The 23687-nt window shown below is 44.5% G+C and overlaps 1 protein-coding gene across 1 annotated transcript in view; it reads left to right on the top strand.

Moving 5' to 3' along the window:
* The window catches only part of CDK19 (cyclin dependent kinase 19), a 238813-nt gene that overhangs the window by 85873 nt on the left and 129253 nt on the right, over positions 1-23687 (top strand). The window contains exon 3 of the mRNA XM_040428878.1: positions 22158-22268. Within this exon, the coding sequence (XP_040284812.1) occupies positions 22158-22268 (111 nt within the window). The remainder of the gene's footprint in view (positions 1-22157; positions 22269-23687) is intronic.

The raw sequence follows: 23687 nt of genomic DNA, 5'->3' as shown, positions 1-23687 counted from the left end.
CTCCAGAGTAGTTGTTTGCAAATTTTTATGGCAAATTTTTTATCGCGAATATCGGCACTATCCCGGTCCGACGGGAGGTCGCACTACGTCCTCCGTCTTCTGTATATAGAAGATAGGAGACGGAGGACACCTAGCAATGCTCTTTTAGCAGCACCACTGAAATGCCTGGGGGAAGAAAGAACATGCTCCAATTACTAGGTAATTCAATACCTATACAAAAGTATGAACTAGGGAAATAAGGTAAACTAAGGGCTCTTTCACACTTGCGTTGTTCTTTTCCGGCATAGAGTTCCGTCGTCGGGGCTCTATGCCGGAAGAATCCTGATCAGGATTATCCCCATGCATTCTGAATGGAGAGAAATCCGTTCAGGATGCATCAGGATGTCTTCAGTTCCGGAACGGAACGTTTTTTGGCCGGAAAAAATACCGCAGCATGCTGCGCTTTTTGCTCCGGTCAAAAATCCTGAACACTTGCCGCAAGGCCGGATCCGGAATTAATGCCCATTGAAAGGCATTAATCCGTATCCGGCCTTAAGCTAAACGTTGTTTCGGCGCATTACCGGATCCGACGTTTAGCTTTTTCTGAATGGTTACCATGGCTGCCAGGACGCTAAAGTCCTGTTTGCCATGGTAAAGTGTAGTGGGGAGCGGGGGAGCAGTATACTTACAGTCAGTGCGGCTCCCAGGGCGCTTCAGAGTGACGTCAGGGCGCCCCACGCCCCACTCTGACGTCATTCTGGAGCGCCCTGGGAGCCGCACGGACTGTAAGTATACTGCTCCCCACTACTACTATGGCAGCCAGGACTTTAATAGCGTCCTGGGTGCCATAGTAACACTGAACGCATTTTGAAGATGGATCCGTCTTCAAATGCTTTCAGTTCACTTGCGTTGTTACGGATCCGGCGGGCACCTCCGGCAAATGGAGTGCACGACGGATCCGGACAACGCAAGTGTGAAAGAGGCCTTAGTCAGACCAATCCAATTACATAAAAAAATTAAATAAAATGACCGTTACCCTTTAACTTCTCTGTACTATGAAAATGTGGTACATTTCTTAACCCAGGGATGGACAAAATACTGTTACACCACTTTTTGTTTGTTCCAAGGCTAAGTGTCTGAAATTTTAAATCTAGGACACCACCACAGAAATTACTTGAGGGTATATTCACATGGCTAACATCTGCCACTGATTCAGCAGCGGAAAACCATAGTTTTCCTCTGCTAAATCCACATTCAAAACTGCATCAACAGTTTCCCGTTGGATCAACATTAATTCATGATTTGGATTCAGTGTCAGCACTACTATTCATGTACTACTGCACTAAATAGTGCTTGGGGGGGAGTGATGGACTAAAGAGGTTTTCCTGACATAGTGTTTTATGACTTGTCATTAGGTATGTCCTAAAACACTGATCTGTGGCTATCCAACTGCGATGCCTCCTACTAATCCTGAGTATTGCATTCATAATTTAATGATTGTTAATTTTGACTAAATTTTAATGACAACATATCAGATATTTGCAGGATGTGTCTGATTGGTGGGGATTGATCACTTTGGACTTTCACTGATCATGAAAAAAGGGGTCCTGTGAATAGGGCGGCAGTCAAGCAAGTACACTGCCGCTGAGTTTAAACTCTGTCGGACTGCTATCTTCAGCTGTCCTATAGACTTAGAGTGAAGCTGTAGTGCACATGCTTGACTGCGACTCAATGGTTGTAACCCCACTGATGGGACATACGCTGTGGATAGGTGGTAAATTCTTATCCTGGGACAATGCCTTCAACAATCAAGTACACTGGAACACTTTGTGGGTACATGGACATAGTTGTTGCACAACAAACTTCTTAATACACAAATCTTGAAATATTTTGAAGCAAAGGTCATATGCAGAGTCAGTCACTGTGTAAAGTACCATAATTGATGTAGTGCAGGTGTTGACCAGAAGGTAGTTTGATAAATTTGATCTTCATCCCCTTATTCTGATAGAAGCTGTGTAAAGGCTGTATCTCTGGATCAGTGCAGGATATTTACTGCAATGTGTTTGTAGCTACACTCAGGTCCATAAATATTGGGACATTGACACAATTCTAACATTTTTGGCTCTATACACCACCACAATGGATTTGATATAAAACAAACAAGATGTGCTTTAACTGCAGACTGTCAGCTTTAATTTGAGGGTATTTACATCCAAATCAGGTGAACGGTGTAGGAATTACAACAGTTTGCATATGTGCCTCCCACTTGTAGCACACATTTTGTATGCTTGATAAAGACTGCATTGAGCGGTTGAAACGTTGCAGAGGGGTCAAAAAAGGGTCCATCGTTTTTCACTTTACCTTTGGAATGCTGCCTCATCTTTTGAACATATACCTATCCATTAGCCGTTAAGCCTGCGGCTGGGAGGATTTTGCCCCCGTGCTATTGGACTAGTGCTGCTGTGGAATTTTTTGCTTGATATATATATCATGTGTGTGAAACTCGAAAAATTTGAATATCGTGCAAAAGTCCATTTATTTCAGTAATGCAAATTAAAAGGAATTGCATTAATGCAGCTTAAAATTTGAATTTTGTGAAAAGGTTCAATATTCTAGGCTCAAAGTGTCACCCTCTAGTCAGCTAATTAATCCATACCCCCTGAGCAAAGGGCACCTCAAAATTGTGACTTTGGGGTTTCATAAGCTGTAAGCCATAATCATCCAAATTATAACAAATAAAGGCTTGAAATATCTTGCTTTGCATGTAATAAGTCTATCAAATATGTTATTTCAGTAATGCAACTTAAAGGGCTTCTGTCACCCCCCAATTTTCAGTTTTTGACTTATTATATTTGTTAATGTAAGCAGATTCCATATATGCCCCTCTTACCTCGGGCTGTGCAGTAATTACAGTAAAAAACGTACTTTTATTATATGTAAATTTCTTCACTACCAGCAAGTTGGGCGGACTTGCTGGTAGCCGCCGCATCCTCTGTTTGAAAAAACGCCCCCTCCTCCACTTGATTGACAGGGCCAGCGAGCGCTCTCCTCCTCTCGCTGGCCCTGCCTGCAGCCTCAAATCCCGCGCCGTACCGGTCGTCATTCGGCGCAGGCGCTCTGAGAGGACGCTCGCTTGGCCGATCCTTCCTCAGTGCACCTGCGCTGATGACGTCAGCCCTACACCCAGAAGAGAGGTCTTCTCTTCCGGGTGTAGGGCTGACGTCATCAGCGCAGGTGCACTGAGGAAGGAGCGGTCGTCCTTCTCTCAGAGCACCTGCGCCGAATGACGACCAGTACGGCGCAGGCGCAGGATTTGAGGCTGCAGGCAGGGCCAGCGAGAGGAGGAGAGCGCTCGCTGGCCCTGTCAAACAGAGGATGCGGCGGCTACCAGCAAGTCCGCCCAACTTGCTGGTAGTGAAGAAATTTACATATAATAAAAGTATGTTTTTTACTGTAATTACTGCACAGCCCGAGTTAAGAGGGGCATATATGGAATCTGCTTACATTAACAAATATAATAAGTCAAAAACTGAAAATTGGGGGTTGGGGTGACAGAAGCCCTTTAACCACCTCCGGACCGCTGTACGCACAGACGCGTCCTGGAGGTGGTTGATTCATTCCTCCTGGACGCATATACGCGTCCTCTCGCGAGACGCGAGATTTCCTGTGAACGCGCGCACACAGGCGCGCGCGCTCACAGGAACGGAAGGTAAGAGAGTTGATCTCCAGCCTGCCAGCGGCGATCGTTCGCTGGCAGGCTGGAGATGTGTTTTTTTTAACCCCTAACAGGTATATTAGACGCTGTTTTGATAACAGCGTCTAATATACCTGCTACCTGGTCCTCTGGTGGTCCCATTTGTTTGGATCGACCACCAGAGGACACAGGTAGCTCAGTAAAGTCCCACCAAGCACCACTACACTACACTACACCCCCCCCCCGTCACTTATTAACCCCTTATTAGCCCCTGATCACCCCTGATCACCCCATATAGACTCCCTGATCACCCCCCTGTCATTGATTACCCCCCTGTCATTGATCAACCCCCTGTAAAGCTCCATTCAGATGTCCGCATGATTTTTACGGATCCACTGATAGATGGATCGGATCCGCAAAACGCATCCGGACGTCTGAATGAAGCCTTACAGGGGCATGATCAATGACTGTGGTTATCACCCCATATAGACTCCCTGATCACCCCCCTGTCATTGATCACCCCCCTGTCATTGATTACCCCCCTGTAAAGCTCCATTCAGACGTCCGCATGATTTTTACGGATCCACTGATAGATGGATCGGATCCGCAAAACGCATCCGGACGTCTGAATGAAGCCTTACAGGGGCATGATCAATGACTGTGGTGATCACCCCATATAGACTCCCTGATCACCCCCCTGTAAAGCTCCATTCAGATGTCCGCATGATTTTTACGGATCCACTGATAGATGGATCGGATCCGCAAAACGCATCCGGACGTCTGAATGAAGCCTTACAGGGGCATGATCAATGACTGTGGTTATCACCCCATATAGACTCCCTGATCACCCCCCTGTCATTGATCACCCCCCTGTCATTGATTACCCCCCTGTAAAGCTCCATTCAGACGTCCGCATGATTTTTACGGATCCACTGATAGATGGATCGGATCCGCAAAACGCATCCGGACGTCTGAATGAAGCCTTACAGGGGCATGATCAATGACTGTGGTGATCACCCCATATAGACTCCCTGATCACCCCCCTGTCATTGATTACCCCCCTGTCATTGATCACCCCCCTGTAAAGCTCCATTCAGACGTCCGCATGATTTTTACGGATCCACTGATAGATGGATCGGATCCGCAAAACGCATCCGGACGTCTGAATGAAGCCTTACAGGGGCATGATCAATGACTGTGGTGATCACCCCATATAGACTCCCTGATCACCCCCCTGTCATTGATTACCCCCCTGTCATTGATCACCCCCCTGTAAAGCTCCATTCAGACGTCCGCATGATTTTTACGGATCCACTGATAGATGGATCGGATCCGCAAAACGCATCCGGACGTCTGAATGAAGCCTTACACGGGCGTGATCAATGACTGTGGTTATCACCCCATATAGACTCCCTGATCACCCCCCTGTCATTGATCACCACCCCTGTCATTGATCACCCCCCCTGTCATTGATCACCCCCCCTGTCATTGATCACCCCCCTGTCATTGATCACCCCCCTGTCATTGATCAACCCCCCTGTCATTGATCACCCCCCTGTAAGGCTCCATTCAGACATTTTTTTGGCCCAAGTTAGCGGAATTATTTTTTTTTTTTCTTACAAAGTCTCATATTCCACTAACTTGTGACAAAAAATTAAATCTCACATGAACTCACCATACCCCTCACGGAATCCAAATGCGTAAAATTTTTTAGACATTTATATTCCAGACTTCTTCTCACGCTTTAGGGCCCCTAGAATGCCAGGGCAGTATAAATACCCCACATGTGACCCCATTTCGGAAAGAAGACACCCCCAGGTATTCAGTGAGGGGCATATTGAGTCCATGAAAGATTGAAATTTTTGTCCCAAGTTAGCGGAACGGGAGACTTTGTGAGAAAAAAATAAAAAATATCAATTTCCGCTAACTTGTGCCAAAAAAAAAAAATTTCTATGAACTCGCCATGCCCCTCATTGAATACCTTGGGGTGTCTTCTTTCCAAAATGGGGTCACATGTGGGGTATTTATACTGCCCTGGCATTCTAGGGGCCCCAAAGCGTGAGAAGAAGTCTGGTATCCAAATGTCTAAAAATGCCCTCCTAAAAGGAATTTGGGCCCCTTTGCGCATCTAGGCTGCAAAAAAGTGTCACACATCTGGTATCGCCGTACTCAGGAGAAGTTGGGGAATGTGTTTTGGGGTGTCATTTTACATATACCCATGCTGGGTGAGATAAATATCTTGGTCAAATGCCAACTTTGTATAAAAAAATGGGAAAAGTTGTCTTTTGCCAAGATATTTCTCTCACCCAGCATGGGTATATGTAAAAAGACACCCCAAAACACATTCCCCAACTTCTCCCGAGTACGGAGATACCAGATGTGTGACACTTTTTTGCAGCCTAGGTGGGCAAAGGGGCCCATATTCCAAAGAGCACCTTTCGGATTTCACTGGTCATTTACCTACTTACCACACATTAGGGCCCCTGGAAAATGCCAGGGCAGTATAACTACCCCACAAGTGACCCCATTTTGGAAAGAAGACACCCCAAGGTATTCCGTGAGGGGCATGGCGAGTTCCTAGAATTTTTTATTTTTTGTCACAAGTTAGTGGAAAATGATGATTTTTTTTTTTTTTTTTTTTTTCATACAAAGTCTCATATTCCACTAACTTGTGACAAAAAATAAAAACTTCCATGAACTCACTATGCCCATCAGCGAATACCTTGGGGTCTCTTCTTTCCAAAATGGGGTCACTTGTGGGGTAGTTATACTGCCCTGGCATTCTAGGGGCCCAAATGTGTGGTAAGGAGTTTGAAATCAAATTCTGTAAAAAATGACGAGTGAAATCCGAAAGGTGCTCTTTGGAATATGGGCCCCTTTGCCCACCTAGGCTGCAAAAAAGTGTCACACATCTGGTATCTCCGTATTCAGGAGAAGTTGGGGAATGTGTTTTGGGGTGTCTTTTTACATATACCCATGCTGGGTGAGAGAAATATCTTGGCAAAAGACAACTTTTCCCATTTTTTTATACAAAGTTGGCATTTGACCAAGATATTTATCTCACCCAGCATGGGTATATGTAAAATGACACCCCAAAACACATTCCCCACCTTCTCCTGAGTACGGAGATACCAGATGTGTGACACTTTTTTGCAGCCTAGGTGGGCAAAGGGGCCCATATTCCAAAGAGCACCTTTCGGATTTCACTCGTCATTTTTTACAGAATTTGATTTCAAACTCCTTACCACACATTTGGGCCCCTAAAATACCAGGGCATTATACCTACCCCACAAGTGACCCCATTTTGGAAAGAATAGACCCCAAGGTATTCGCTGATGGGCATAGTGAGTTCATGGAAGTTTTTATTTTTTGTCACAAGTTAGTGGAATATGAGACTTTGTAAGAAAAAAAAAATAAAAATAAAAAATCATCATTTTCCGCTAACTTGTGACAAAAAATAAAAAGTTCTATGAACTCACTATGCCCATCAGCGAATACCTTAGGGTGTCTACTTTCAGAAATAGGGTCATTTGTGGGGTGTTTGTACTGTCTGGGCATTGTAGAACCTCAGGAAACATGACAGGTGCTCAGAAAGTCAGAGCTGCTTCAAAAAGCGGAAATTCACATTTTTGTACCATAGTTTGTAAACGCTATAACTTTTACCCAAACCATTTTTTTTTTACCCAAACATTTTTTTTTTATCAAAGACATGTAGAACAATAAATTTAGAGCAAAATTTATATATGGATGTCATTTTTTTTGCAAAATTTTACAACTGAAAGTGAAAAATGTCATTTTTTTGCAAAAAAATCGTTAAATTTCGATTAATAACAAAAAAAGTAAAAATGTCAGCAGCAATGAAATACCACCAAATGAAAGCTCTATTAGTGAGAAGAAAAGGAGGTAAAATTCATTTGGGTGGTAAGTTGCATGACCGAGCAATAAATGGTGAAAGTAGTGTAGGTCAGAAGTGTAAAAAGTGGCCTGGTCTTTCAGGGTGTTTAAGCACTGGGGGCTGAGGTGGTTAAAAGGTGAAACTATATGAACTTTGCACAATATTCAAATTTTTTGAGTTTTACCTGTGTGTGTGTGTATATATGTATGTATGTATGTATGTATGTATGTGTGTATGTGTGTATATATATATATATATATATATATATATATATACACTCACCTAAAGAATTATTAGGAACACCTGTTCTATTTCTCATTAATGCAATTATCTAGTCAACCAATCACATGGCAGTTGCTTCAATACATTTAGGGGGATGCTCCTGGTCAAGACAATCTCCTGAACTCCAAACTGAATGTCAGAATGGGAAAGAAAGGTGATTTAAGCAATTTTGAGCGTGGCATGATTGTTGGTGCCAGACGGGCCGGTCTGAGTATTTCACAATCTGCTCAGTTACTGGGATTTTCACGCACAACCATTTCTAGGGTTTACAAAGAATGGTGTGAAAAGGGAAAAACATCCAGTATGCGGCAGTCCTGTGGGCAAAAATGCCTTGTGGATGCTAGAGGTCAGAGGAGAATGGGCCGACTGATTCAAGCTGATAGAAGAGCAACGTTGACTGAAATAACCACTCATTACAACCGAGGTATGCAGCAAAGCATTTGTGAAGCCACAACACGCACAACCTTGAGGCGGATGGGCTACAACAGCAGAAGACCCCACCGGGTACCACTCATCTCCACTACAAATAGGAAAAAGAGACTACAATTTGCACGAGCTCACCAAAATTGGACTGTTGAAGACTGGAAAAATGTTGCCTGGTCTGATGAGTCTCGATTTCTGTTGAGACATTCAAATGGTAGAGTCCGAATTTGGTGTAAACAGAATGAGAACATGTATCCATCCTCTGATGGCTACTTCCAGCAGGATAATGCACCATGTCACAAAGCTCGAATCATTTCAAATTGTTTTCTTGAACATGACAATGAGTTCACTGTACTAAAATAGCCCCCACAGTCACCAGATCTCAACCCAATAGAGCATCTTTGGGATGTGGTGGAACGGGAGCTTCGTGCCCTGGATGTGCATCCCTCAAATCTCCATCAACTGCAAGATGCTATCCTATCAATATGGGCCAACATTTCTAAAGAATGCTATCAGCACCTTGTTGAATCAATGCCACGTAGAATTAAGGCAGTTCTGAAGGCAAAAGGGGGTCCAACGCGTATTAGTATGGTGTTCCTAATAATTCTTTAGGTGAGGGTATACACACATGTATAAACAATACAACAGACTACAATAACACTAAATACACTACACAATACCCTCTAATTATTCCACCCAAAATACCTATCTAAGCACACGCACACATATATTAGAAGCTCCCTCCCCACCTATCTCCAAGCTGTCCCTGAGGGGGGTACAAAGGATTAATGAATGGGTAAATATGGGCAATGCAGGGAGATGGCAGGTAGAGGGTTATAGGGTCTATTGCACGGGGACTGGCAGGGGAAGGGTTAATACAGTATTGGTGGCAGTGGGATATATGGACATTGCAGGGGTTATGCAAGGGTTAATGATGTGGCAGGGGGGATATAATGCAGGGGTAATATCAAGGGTTAATGAGGTGGGAGGGGGGATATAATGCAGGGGTTAATATGGCATGGGTGTAATACAGGGGTTCAGGGGTACTTAGCCAGTTGTAAGCCATGTACCGGGATGGGCTCCCCAGGATACAGTGAAGTTGCGAACCAGGAAAGCAACCCCAACACCAGCTTTTGCCAAAACAGAATTTTACTTAAATGTGGCAATAAACACAACCGCAAATGCTGAGAACATACAATAAATTTACATACACCCAGCCCGAAGGCTGAGAACCTTGTGCTGCACAGCACGGAGCCCTCCGATGGATGAAGGAGAAAAGTGAAGTAATTTACCTGCTGGCGGGCACAACTAACCTGTTATTACCCTAAAAACAAGAACCACTGTATGGGTGTGTGTTATGGGCTATCCTGCGGTGCAGCAGAACAGCTTACAATCCTAACAGGTTCTACAGTATTCCCCCTCCCAGAACTGGTCTTGTAGCACATGCCTGAGTATTCCTCCTGAGCAAGAAAACGCCAACCTGGCTTGAGTTAGTGAGAATTTTATCAGCTCCTCAATGTAAAATGTCGCTTTAAGTTATGAAGTCTTTGAAATGAACAGTAGTAACACTTGTGGCCTGACACAAACAGAAATCCTAACTAACTAACTACAAGCCTGGTCTCTGTCTCTAGGCGCCTACACTGTCATTAGGTGCGTGCATGATCTTACCGACCCGCTTCTGCTTTGCATCCGCTGGTGACTCTGAACAGAACAAACATCTCTCCAACAAGCATGCGGTACCGCAGTGTATGTTGCTTTGTTCCTCTGCTCTCATCAGCGTTCCTGGCCGCAATCTTTCTTCCTCTGGACAGGATCGGGGTCTTGGACACGATCAGCTACACTCAGCTGCAGCTCTGGTATCTGAGGGTTGCTCTCACACCTGGATGCCGTCAGACTCTCTGCTCACACAGCTCCTTAGCTTCACCTCCCTCTAAGATGGCTGTTCTGCCTTTCTCTTCCTCTCCAGACCTTGTGCAATGCCCACCTCTCTCATGAATATGGAGATATATGTGCAGTCTGTAGCTGTTTTAGGAAACAGAGGCATCTTGTGGCCAAACAGAAAAATGTCAGTCCAGAACATTTAATTTAATCACACAAACCCTGTTCAGACAAGGAGAGCTGTTTCCCCATCTCACACAGCCAATGCTCATTGTATTGAGGGGTTGGCTGTTCCAGGGGATGATTCCCGCTTCTTAGCTAGTCGTCCTGGGGATAATTCTTGCTTCCTCGAGGGGCTGCTTGGCTCAACTGAGAAGCGCTCCACCGCCAGGTTGGTGCACCGCAGACAGTGCACAAGAGCTGGTACGGTGATATGTCGCTGCACCCGACACTTCCAGATGGAGGATCGCTTTGATCCTCTTGCATTTGAAGTGGCCACACACCTCTGATGCTGTGAATTACAGCACCAGAGGTGCTTGGCAGTCCAGAGGCACACCAGGCAGAGGATCTCTTTGATCTTCTGCCTTTGATGTGAAGCACATCTCTGGCACTGCCCGATGCAGTGCCAGAGTTTTTTGTCCATAGTCACAACACTGAGGATCCCCTTTGATCCTCTGCCTTTTGATGTGCCTGCAACTGGACACATTTGTCCAGTTATCCGGGCGGTATCTGCCTCCTGTAGGTGCGCTGTCATACGCCTGAAGGAGGATCCTCAACAGCTGGGGGGCTCACCCGTATACATATACATACACACATAGCCTCTGAGTTATTCACTGAAATCTATCTGTAGAGCGCCACCTGCTGTTTGCACTTTTTCTAAAGTCTCTGTCCAGCTCACTGAGGCTGCCATACATGCTCAGTTCCATCCTTCTAGATGGCACTCCACCTGAGAGAGCGCACGCCCCCTGAGCTGCCAGCTTGATAGAAATCTAGCAGAACAATTGGAGCAATGAATGGGGAGATCTCTGGACCAATGTGAGGTATAGGGCTGGTTCTTGCTTTGTTAGAAAGAGACTGTCGTGTACTAAATGATTGTCTGGTTTAAATTTTTTATCTTACTCATGGGATAACCCCCCTTTACTGTACATAACATTTATGAAACTGCCCTAGCTACATCTCTGTATGTACTCACTTTATCCTTTGAGCATTTCCACATGGCTGAATATTGTATTGCCGTTTTCAGACACCCAGATGTTCAGTTATATAAGCAAAGGACACATGAAGTATTGCCAGCTACGCTCAGCAAATCTGCTTTAGAAAAGCCAGTGAAAATGGCATAGATTAACAGTGACTTTATCTTTTTTGGATATGATTAGTGATTACAGACATGGTAACCAGCCAATGACTGGGGTTCAAAGTGCTTCACCCTGAATAATTACGTAAATGATCATGTAACTGTCTTGCTTCAATCTGAACTGATATAACTAGGTGTAATAAAACCTTCTGAAAGGACATAGAGGCCTGCCAACACGATGAAGATTGTTATATGTAAAGGAGTAAGGGTACTTTCACATTAGCGGCAGGGGAGTCCGGCAGGCTGTTTCGGCGGGTGAACAGCTTGTCGAATCCGTCCTGCCGCTAGTTCACGTGTGCCCCCGGATTGCCGCTCTGTCCCTATTGACTATAATCGGGGCGGGGGCGGAGTTCCGACGGCAGCGCACGGCGAGAGGCAGCCGGACTAAAAGTACTGCATGTCGTACATTTAGTCTGGCTGCCTTTCGCCGTGCTGCTGACGGAACTCCGCCCCCGCCCCTATTATAGTCAATGGGGATGGAGCAGTGAACTAGCGGCAGGATGGATCCGACAGGCTGTTCGCCTGCCGGACTCCCCTGCCGCTAGTGTGAAACCAGCCTAAATGAGTAGGGAGTCAGATAATTTCATGTTGCTTCCTATAATGAAGCTTTTTGATCCATTTTCTTTCAAACATTTGATTGAATTTTATATTTTTTCCAAACCAAAAAAAGTATGGCTCAGTCAGTAGTCACATTACTTTGAATAAGTGATTGAATAAACTGGTTTAAATAGGTTTTCAGAGATATTTTTGATGATGACTTATTAGCTGTTTGAGTAGACACCAGGGCTTGCAGTAGCACTGCGACCTTCTTGCAGATTTCCCTAGGCTACGTGACATCACGTTTATCGGTCACATGGCCTTGACACAGCTCAGCCCCATTGAAGTGAATGGGGCTGAGCTGTGATGCCAAGCACAGCCGCTATGAGGCTACTTTCACACTAGCGTTCAGAGCGGATCCGTCTGGGGTCTGCCCAGACGGATCCGCTCATATAATGCAGACTTGGGATCCGTTCAGAACGGATCCGTCTGCATTATATTGTAGAAAAAATTCTAAGTGTGAAAGTAGCTTCAGACGGATCCGTCCAGACTTTACATTGAAAGTCAATGGGGGACGGATCCGTTTGAAAATTGAGCCATATAGTGTCAAATTCAAACGGATCCGTCCCCATTGACTTACATTGTAAGTCTGGACGGATCCGTTTGCCTCTGCACGGCCAGGCGGACACCCGAACGCTGCAAGCAGCGTTCAGATGTCAGCTTGTTGAGCGGAGCGGAGGCTGAACGCTGCCAGACTGATGCATTCTGGACGCGGATCCGCTCAGAATGCATTAGGGCAGTATGGATGCGTTCGGGGCCGCTTGTGAGCCCCTTCAAACGGAGCTCACAAGCGGAGCCCCGAACGCTAGTGTGAAAGTAGCCTGAAATGGACAGTGTTGTGCTTGGGAAGCGAGGAGAATGCACCGGCGCTACTGCAAGCATCGATGCTTTCTCAAACCGTGAGATAAATATCTTGGTCAAATGCCAACTTTGTATAAAAAAATGGGAAAAGTTGTCTTTTGCCAAGATATTTCTCTCACCCAGCATGGGTATATGTAAAATGACACCCCAATACACATTGCCCAACTTCTACTGAGTACGGAGATACCACATGTGTGACACTTTTTTGCAGCCTAGGTGGGCAAAGGGGCCCACATTCCAAAGAGCACCTTTCGGATTTCACCGGCCATTTTTTACAGATTTCAGGCCCCTAGAATCCCAGGGCAGTATAACTACCCCACAAGTGACCCCATTTTGGAAAGAAGACACCCCAAGGTATTCGCTGATGGGCATAGTGAGTTCAGTTAGTGGAATATGAGACTTTGTAAGAAAAAAATAAATCATCATTTTCCGCTAACTTGTGACAAAAAATAAAAAATTCTAGGAACTCGCCATGCCCCTCACGGAATACCTTGGGGTGTCTTCTTTCCAAAATGGGGTCACTTGTGGGGTAGTTATACTGCCCTGGCATTCTAGGGGCCCTAATGTGTGGTAAGTAGGTAAATGACCTGTGAAATCCGAAAGGTGCTCTTTGGAATGTGGGCCCCTTTGCCCACCTAGGCTGCAAAAAAGTGTCACACATGTGGTATCGCAGTATTCAGGAGAAGTTGGGCAATGTGTTTTGGGGTGTCTTTTTACATATACTCATGCTGGGTGAGAGAAATATCTCGGCAAAAGACAACTTTTCCCATTTTTTATACAAAGTTGGCATTTGACCAAGATATTAATCTCACCCAGCATGGGTATATGTAAAATGACACCCCAGAACACATTGCCCAACTTCTCCTGAGTACGGCGATACCAGATGTGTGACACTTTTTTGCAGCCTAGATGCGCAAAGGGGCCCACATTCCTTTTATGAGGGCATTTTTAGACATTTGGATCCCAGACTTCTTCTCACGCTTTAGGGCCCCTAAAAAGCCAGGGCAGTATAAATACCCCACATGTGACCCCATTTTGGAAAGAAAACACCCCAAGGTATTCAATGAGGGGCATGGCGAGTTCATAGAAATTTTATTTTTTTGGCACAAGTCAGTGGAAATTGATTTTTTATTTTTTTTTCTTACAAAGTCTCCCTTTCCGCTAACTTGGGACAAAAATTTCAATCTTATATGGACTCAATATGCCCCTCAGCGAATACCTTGGGGTGTCTTCTTTCCGAAATGGGGTCACATGTGGGGTATTTATACTGCCCTGGCATTCTAGGGGCCCTAAAGCGCGAGAAGAAGTCTGGAATATAAATGTCTAAATTTTACGCATTTGGATTCCGTGAGGGGTATGGTGAGTTCATGTGAGATTTTATTTTTTGACACAAGTTAGTGGAATATGAGACTTTGTAAGAAAAAAAAAAAAAATTTCCGCTAACTTGGGCCAAAAAAATGTCTGAATGGAGCCTTACAGGGGGGTGATCAATGACAGGGGGGGTGATCAATGACAGGGGGGTGATCAGGGAGTCTATATGGGGTGATCACCCCCCTGTCATTGATCACCCCCCTATAAGGCTCCATTCAGACGTCTGTATGTGTTTTGTGGATCCGTAAAAAACATACGGACATCTGAATGCAGCCTTACAGGGGGGTGATCAATGACAGGGGGGTGATCAATGACAGGGGGGTGATCAGGGAGTCTATATGGGGTGATCACCCCCGTCATTGATCACCCCCCTGTAAGGCTCCATTCAGACGTCCGTATGCGTTTTGCGGATCCGATCCATGTATCAGTGGATCCGTAAAAATCATACGGACGTCTGAATGGAGCCTTACAGGGGGGTGATCAATGACAGGGGGGTGATCAGGGAGTCTATATGGGGTGATCAGGGGTGATCAAGGGTGAATAAGCGGTTAATAAGTGACAGGGGGGGGGGGGGGTGTAGTGTAGTGGTGCTTGGTGCTACATATTACTGAGCTACCTGTGTCCTCTGGTGGTCGATCCAAACAAAAGGGACCACCAGAGGACCAGGTAGCAGGTATATTAGACGCTGTTATCAAAACAGCGTCTAATATACCTGTTAGGGGTTAAAAAAATCACATCTCCAGCCTGCCAGAGAACGATCGCCGCTGGCAGGCTGGAGATCCACTCGCTTACCTTCCGATCCTGTGAACGCGCGCGCCTGTGTGCGCGCGTTCACAGGAAATCTCGCGTCTCGCGAGATGACGCGTATATGCGTGACTGTGCACAGGGCTGCCGCCTCCGGAACGCGATCCTGCGTTAGGCGGTCCGGAGGCGGTTAAAGCCGAAAAATGTGAAAAAAAAGTTAGTCCATAAATGGCGGATCCGTTTTTTCCAATGCATTTTTTCATTGTGATCAAAATCCTAATCAGGATTCAAATGTAATCCGTTTTTACGGATCCGGCGGGCAGTTCCGGTGTCGGAATTGAACACCGGATTTAAACAACGCTAGTGGGAAAGTAGCCTAAACCTAATGATCCCATAGCATTAGAGTGGATGATCCAAGCCACCTCTCTTTAGAGTAGAATCCTCTGTCGATTCTGGCAGGGGATCAGCAGAGGATCCTGCTCCATAGAGCTGGCTTGGATCTACTCTAGTGCTATGGGATAATTAGGATTAAGTGATGGAAATGATCTCTGTGTATTTGTAGAATCTTTCTGTGCAGTATATCATTTGGGAAATAGTTTTTAGTATTGTGTATTTGTACTTGTGTCAAGTGGAGTGACATCACTAGCATGCGTGTGTATAATAACGCGCTTGCGTCCCCCATGTTTAGAGGTCCGTAGAAGCATATTATCATGAAACTGCTGTCCCCTTTACCGTATTCCCCATCCTTGTGTCTTGTGTTTTAATGGACAGTTGATGGATTAATAAAAGCTTGAATGTTCATCATGTGGTGAGTGCCACATTTCATCTCTTTTGAGTTGTGGATTACGGTTTGCCTTCATGCTGAGCACCACTGTGAGCACCACCACTTCATGCTGAGCACCAAGTTGCTGGATTGAGGAACAAATAAGGTAGTGCTATTTCACTTTTTACTGTGTAAAAGTGTCACGACCATGGTCATGGTCGTGACTCCTAAACTGCATGCTGTTGCCTGCTGTCTCGTGTGGTTGTTTCAACCACAGGTGAGGGCCGCTTGTATGTTGCCTCACTTGTGGTTGCCGTTGGCAACATGTTCTTATGATGTACTTGGCAGCATAGCAGCCTGAGCTGTTGCTTGGCAGCTTGCTGCAATCTGCATGCGGTTGCACCTGGCAACCTGTCTTTGTAGGTGTGCCTTTTTATAGGTTTGGCGTGCACGAGGTTTGTGTGTGTGCACTGACATTTTCCCTTCACTTGTGGCTGCCCGAGGCAACGTCTTATTGTGTACATGTGGTGACAGTGTCTCGGCCTTCTGGCTGACTCCCAGGGCACGGTTGCCACGCATGTCGTTGCCTGCGGTAACAGCTGCAGTGTAATTGTGTGCGTATTTCCCTTTAAGTTGCAGTCTTCCCTTCCCTGGTGTGAGAAGGGTTAATTCCCTTCCTAGACTGTGAGCACTGGGTGTGTCTGTGTGGGTGTGGCTACTTGGGCCTATATAGCCTCTGCTGAGAGCAGTAGTCAGAGAGGTACTTCAGCTATGGTCTGCTGGAGTCATCCTCCTACCTAATACCATCTGCCAGTGAGGGCCACCCTTGTGGTCATAGCAAATGTTTTTATGTGATGTTAATTTGATGTTGTTTTCCTTTTGTTATTTAATGCAGCTATGGATCTGGGTTCCTGTCTGTATGTGTGTTGGCTGTGTCATTTTAAGTATTGTGTGGACATCAGCGTGTCAGCACAGGGATCCAGTCCGCAAGGCTGTGGCAGGTAGGTGGAACTTGTGTAGTTCACCTGCCATATCCATAAGTCTGTTTTTGTATCCTGTTTTCTTGCAGCTTGGCCAGTGAGACTCCTGTTCCTCCGTGTCCAGGAGGAACGGGATGTCTACCCAGCTCCTAGCTCAGGGATCGGCGGAGGGTCAGTAGGGATCCGAGGTTCCTGAGCATGAGCCCTCCTACCTTCAAGGTCGGCTCATGCAGCTAGGAGTCAGGGTCAGATTTGGGAAGCTCTAGGAGGTGACCTGCTCCTTATTTCTGTCGTCCTGGCCGAGCAGCCACTAACATTTTCAGGCATCGCACGGCTGAGGGTTTTCCCCATCCTCAGCCGTGACAAAAAGAAATATGTTCCTGGCATAAGGCAAAAGGGTAGCTGGTGGGGAATGCAACTTTGATGCCAACAAGCCATCCCCACTTCATCCAGGGTACTTAAGCACAGAGCTAAGGCAGTGAATCTTTGCCCCCAGTTGAAGGAAAGCCAATTTTCAGTTCTGCATGAAGAATTTAAATTTTACAAAGCTTTACAGGTTTAGCAGGTGTCCTTTTGGAAATCTTAAAGGGGTTCTGTACCTTTTTATTATGGATAATCTATCCTTTGGATAGATCATTAGCATCTGATAGCAGCGGTCCTACACCCGGGACCCCCGCCATTCAGTTGTTTGAGAAGGCAGCGGCGCTTGCAGTATTGCCGTGGCCTTCTCGCTGGACAATGACGTCATGACAATTATCACTTGCCTAGACGCAGTTCATCCCCATTGAAGTGAACTGAGCCGTACCCAGGCCGGTGATAATAGTATTGACGTCACTGGCCTGTGGGAAACCAACAGAAAACCGCGACACTACTGCGAGCGCTGCTGCGAGCGCTGCTGCTTTCTCAAACAGCTGATTGGTGGGGTCAGGCGTGTCGAACCCCCGCCGATCAGATGCTGATGCTCTATACAAAGGATAGATCATCGTCATAAATAGGTACTGAACCCCTTTAATTTGATATAAAAAATTGGAATAGTCACTCTTTAGTAGGCTCCATCCAGATTATTTTTTCTCCAAAATTATTTGAAGTCTTTGCAATATGTATACACAACAAGTGTTTCTTTGTGAGAGGTTTCTCAAGACTGATTCCTAAGCATGTTGAACCCTTCCAGCTAAATTACTGTTGTTCATATGATTTCCAGTCTGTCTAACATCTGAGTAGTCACATGAAATTGTTGCTGCAAATCAATACTGTATCTGTACAAGGTGACTTATCTACTGTATATACTCCATAAAAAGTCATTTGCTGGTAATCAATCATTACATGAAGGGAACTATTACATTGAACATGGTGTCTGAGCTGAAGACAGCAGGGAGCAGGAGGCGCTGAGCAGGTTGATGTATAATTTTATTCATTTAAATTCCTGCTCATTCTGAGCTTTGAAGTCAAGGAGGTGGTCCTATCAGTGAGTGACGGCCTTGCTTGTATGGCTGTGTATACAGAGATAACTGTCAATCACTGATAGGACCGCCTTATTGACTATAAAGGCCAGAATAAGCAGGAATTTAAATAAACAAAATACAAGTTATACTGAATATTTTCCCACAACTATATACCAATCTATTCCGCTCCTCCAGCTCTGTTACATGTTTTCCTTTAGATTACGTCACATTTTCATGGTGACAAGTTCCCTAAATAAAGCAGTAAAAACAGGAAGTTATTTCCCAAAAATATGATAAAAATGATAGCAAATGAAAATCAACTGGTTCTCCTAATCAATTATCCTTACAATCATTAAATGGGTTGTGCAGGCAGTTTATATTGATGACCTATTCTCGGAATAAGGCTTCAATATCTGATCAGCAGGGGTTCAATGCCTAGCATGTCCACTGATCAACTGTTTGAAAATGAGACGGGGCTCCAAGGCAGTGCTGCTTCCTTTTCATTACACTGTGCGCCGTCTCCCTTACATCGGCGGCGCGGTGTAATTACAGGTTCAAGTGATTTGGAGCGAGTACTTGTAATTACACTACTACATGACTTATGAGATGACTGGCCGTGTAATGAAGAGGAAGTAGCGCTCGCATGGAGCGCAGCCTCCTCTTCAAACAGGTGATCGGCGAGGGTGCCTATTGTCGAACCCCAGTCGATCAGATATTCATCACCTATACTGAGGAGAGGTCATCAATATATACAACCTGTGCATCCCCTTTTAAGATTCGTAATGAGTTCAACCAAAAGCATGGAGATACAGTGGCGGAAATAATTATTTGACCCCTCACTGATTTTGTAAGTTTGTCCAATGACAAAGAAATGAAAAGTCTCAGAACAGTATCATTTCAATGGTAGGTTTATTGTAACAGTGGCAGATAGCACATCAAAAGGAAAATCGAAAAAATAACTTTAAATAAAAGATAGCAACTGATTTGCATTTCATTGAGTGAAATAAGTATTTGAACCCCTACCAACCATTAAGAGTTCTGGCTCCCACAGAGTGGTTAGACACTTCTACTCAATTAGTCACCCTCATTAAGGACACCTGTCTTAACTAGTCACCTGTATAAAAGACACCTGTCCACAGAATCAATCAATCAAGCAGACTCCAAACTCTCCAACATGGGAAAGACCAAAGAGCTGTCCAAGGATGTCAGAGACAAAATTGTAGACCTGCACAAGGCTGGAATGGGCTACAAAACCATTAGCAAGAAGCTGGGAGAGAAGGTGACAACTGTTGGTGCGATTGTTCGAAAATGGAAGGAGCACAAAATGACCATCAATCGACCTCGCTCTGGGGCTCCACGCAAGATCTCACCTCGTGGGGTGTCAATGGTTCTGAGAAAGGTGAAAAAGCATCCTAGAACTACACGGGAGGAGTTAGTTAATGACCTCAAATTAGCAGGGACCACAGTCACCAAGAAAACCATTGGAAACACATTACACCGCAATGGATTAAAATCCTGCAGGGCTCGCAAGGTCCCCCTGCTCAGGAAGGCACATGTGCAGGCCCGTCTGAAGTTTGCCAATGAACACCTGAATGATTCAGAGAGTGACTGGGAGAAGGTGCTGTGGTCTGATGAGACCAAAATAGAGCTCTTTGGCATTAACTCAACTCGCTGTGTTTGGAGGAAGAAAAATGCTGCCTATGACCCCCAAAACACCGTCCCCACCGTCAAGCATGGGGGTGGAAACATTTTGCTTTAGGGGTGTTTTTCTGCTAAGGGCACAGGACAACTTATTCGCATAAACGGGAAAATGGACGGAGCCATGTATCGTGAAATCCTGAGCGACAACCTCCTTCCCTCTGCCAGGAAACTGAAAATGGGTCGTGGATGGGTGTTCCAGCACGACAATGACCCAAAACATACAGCAAAGGCAACAAAGGAGTGGCTCAAGAAGAAGCACATTAAGGTCATGGAGTGGCCTAGTCAGTCTCCGGACCTTAATCCAATCGAAAACCTATGGAGGGAGCTCAAGCTCAGAGTTGCACAGAGACAGCCTCGAAACCTTAGGGATTTAGAGATGATCTGCAAAGAGGAGTGGACCAACATTCCTCCTAAAATGTGCGCAAACTTGGTCATCAATTACAAGAAACGTTTGACCTCTGTGCTTGCAAACAAGGGTTTTTCCACCAAGTATTAAGTCTTTTTTTGTTAGAGGGTTCAAATACTTATTTCACTCAATGAAATGCAAATCAGTTGCTATCTTTTATTTAAAGTTATTTTTTCGATTTTCCTTTTGATGTGCTATCTGCCACTGTTACAATAAACCTACCATTGAAATGATACTGTTCTGAGACTTTTCATTTCTTTGTCATTGGACAAACTTACAAAATCAGTGAGGGGTCAAATAATTATTTCCGCCACTGTAGTACTGTTTATCTTAGGTTTGCAAAAGCGAGCTATGAAGAAGACATTTCAGTGTCTATGCATTAAAGGGGTCATGCAGGATATAAATATTAATGACCTATCCTCAGGATAGGTCATTAATATCTGATTGGCAGGGGGTCTGACACCCAGCACCCCTGCCGATCAGCTGTTTGAAGAAGAAGCGGCACTCTAGCTGAGCACCACTACTTCCTCATTACACTGCTCGTTGTCTCAGAAGTCTCAGCATTGCAGTGTAGTTACAAGTACTTGCTCCATTCACTTGAAGCGAGTACTTGTAATTACACTGCGGCACCACTGCAAGGGAAACGACAGGCAGTATAATGAAGAGGAAGCAGTGCTCACATGGAGCGCCTCCTCCTATTCATACAGCTAATCGGCAGGGGTGCCAGGTGTCGGACCCATGCTGATCATGTACTGATAACCCATTTTTATTATATTTTCTTAGGAGTTAAAAAATAATACATTAACCCTTTAAGGACATCCGCCGTACATGTACGGCGGAAGTCCGGTCCCCAAACATGGCCATAGCCGCAGGGTTTCTGCTATTTTAAATAGCATAGACACGCGGCACATGTATATAAATTTTCTCTTTCAGATGCCGTGGTCAAATGTGACCATGGCATCTGCACTGTCCGGCGGAAGTCGCACACTTCCACTCCGGTAACGGCGTTCCCCGGCAGAGATCGGGGAACCTGTTACCTTGTGCTAATAGGTTGAAGCCTCAAGCAGGCTTCAGAGCCTATTAGATGACTACACCAATGCAGGCCACTAGGTGGTATAGAAGACGCCGCTCCTGAACATAGAAGCCCAATGGCTTAGGTAGGTTTAGCGTAGGACCCGCCTGACCTGAGACCACCTTGGCGCTTGGTAGGCGGGCTTAGATGTGTTTTGATCAAAATATATTGACTTAGTGTCTCAGATATTATTATATCAGAGTGAGGACTTTGTCCATGTATAATGTTTGCATCTACTTTACTAAGTGCATTATTATCTTATTTCTGTAGTTTTCTTTTATATATTTTTTTCCAGTATTAAAACGCAAGAAAAATTATACAAGTGTGCTATCGTTGTAACCGTACTGACCTGGAGAATGAAGATAACAGGTCAATTTTACTGCATAGTGTACAGTGTAAAAAAATAAATAGCCCTCATAAGGCTATGTGAATGGAAAAATAAAAAAGTTAGGACTATGGGAAGGCGGGGAGTGAAAAACGAAAACGCATAAATGGAAAATCTTAGGGACTCCCAACTTTGTTACTACCGTGCTCTTTTTTGTGGGGTGAGCCGTAGTGTTATTTTTTTGTTTTTTTTATAGCATGTGTACTTGTAACTTTTAGATAATTTTTTTTTATTCAATTCTGTGAGAAGAGAGTTGACCAAATACAGCAGAGATATTTCCTTAACCATGTTTCTTTTCTTTTCTTTTTTTTTCTTTTTTTTTTTATCCAGTTGTTACGAGAATTGAAGCATCCAAATGTGATTGCCTTACAGAAAGTATTCCTGTCTCACAGTGATAGAAAAGTATGGCTGCTGTTTGATTATGCAGAACATGATCTATGGGTAAGTTTCATGTCACCATGAATCCTGTAATGTCAATTATGATGCAGCTTCTGAACACTGATGCAGTTTTGTGTATCATGCATCCCATAGAAATCTGGATAATAAATGATGCCGAGTAGTAAAATGGTCTGAAAATAGTGACCGGTTATGTAGCGAGGTTGAAAATAAAACTGAAATCCAACTAATTCAATCTATAATTCTACATGGTCCTGCAAAAGACAAAGGTAACCCCCTAGACCAGTGATGGTGAACCTTTTAGAGACTGAGTGCCCAAACTGCAACCCTGCAACCCACTTATTTATCGCAAAGTGCCAACACTGCAATTTACCCTGAATACTACAGTCCGATATAGTATATCTTCCATGTACTTTATTATTTAGCTATAATAGCCTGCCTACATTCAATGTGCTGCCTGTGCTGTTCATAGTGCGCCCTGTGCTGAAGAATGGCAGGAAAAATCAAGGCATATTGGTACACCCTAGACTTTTTCCAGGGTGCGGTGCCCACAGAGAGGGCTCTAAGTGCCCCCTCTGGCACCTGTGCCATAGGTTTACCACCGCTGCCCTAGGTGATAATAGTTCTCATTTAATATGGGAAAATAATATAAAATGTCTGTTAAGGTAACTTTTATGACAGAATATGCCAGACGGTGGCAGCATATAAAGCGGCAAGAAAACCTGCCCAAGGAGCTGGGTTATGGCCCAAGTGAAATGGCGTGTTTTGATGTAGAGCGGAAGGCATTGAGGGCGTGTAAAGGGGGAATATTGATCACCAATATTTATGCAAATATCGATAATTAATATTCATAAATGGGAGGAGCCATCTAGTGATAACTCCGCCCATTTATGCCTTTATATAATAATAATACTTTCGCTATGCTCTACACTGATCGTTATGCTAGCTGCATGCGCCTTACTAACTAACTATCGCCAATAACTACACGTTACACAGATAGTTACAAGTAACAGTATTTATTACTAACAATACACTACGCACACAATACTAACAATACACAGCACTACAAATATACTAGCAATACAGCACTAAATATACAATCCTAAACTACACTACACATTCCCATATTCCACCCATAAACTAACTAGACAATTCACACATACAAGTAATATTAACAATATCCCACCCATCTGTACTCACTGTCCCTACGGGGTTAACAGTGGCACTGCAAGGGAGTGCAGGCCACAGACACTATAGAATATTTATTACACAATACAATTATATCAGTCTAGCAATACGTTATATCTATATATATTCATGGATCAATGGATATGAATATATATACATATAGACGTACACACCGCAGTACAGAAACAGTACTACAATAAACACAATACAAGCCTAACTACACTACACAATCCCAAATTCCACCCCACATACTATCTATACATTACAATAATACAT

Source organism: Bufo bufo, chromosome 4 (assembly GCF_905171765.1).
Source record: "Bufo bufo chromosome 4, aBufBuf1.1, whole genome shotgun sequence".
NCBI classification, from domain to species: Eukaryota; Metazoa; Chordata; class Amphibia; order Anura; family Bufonidae; genus Bufo; species Bufo bufo.
Note: the sequence above shows the minus strand (reverse complement) of the source record. Positions and strands in the feature narration are given on the sequence as shown.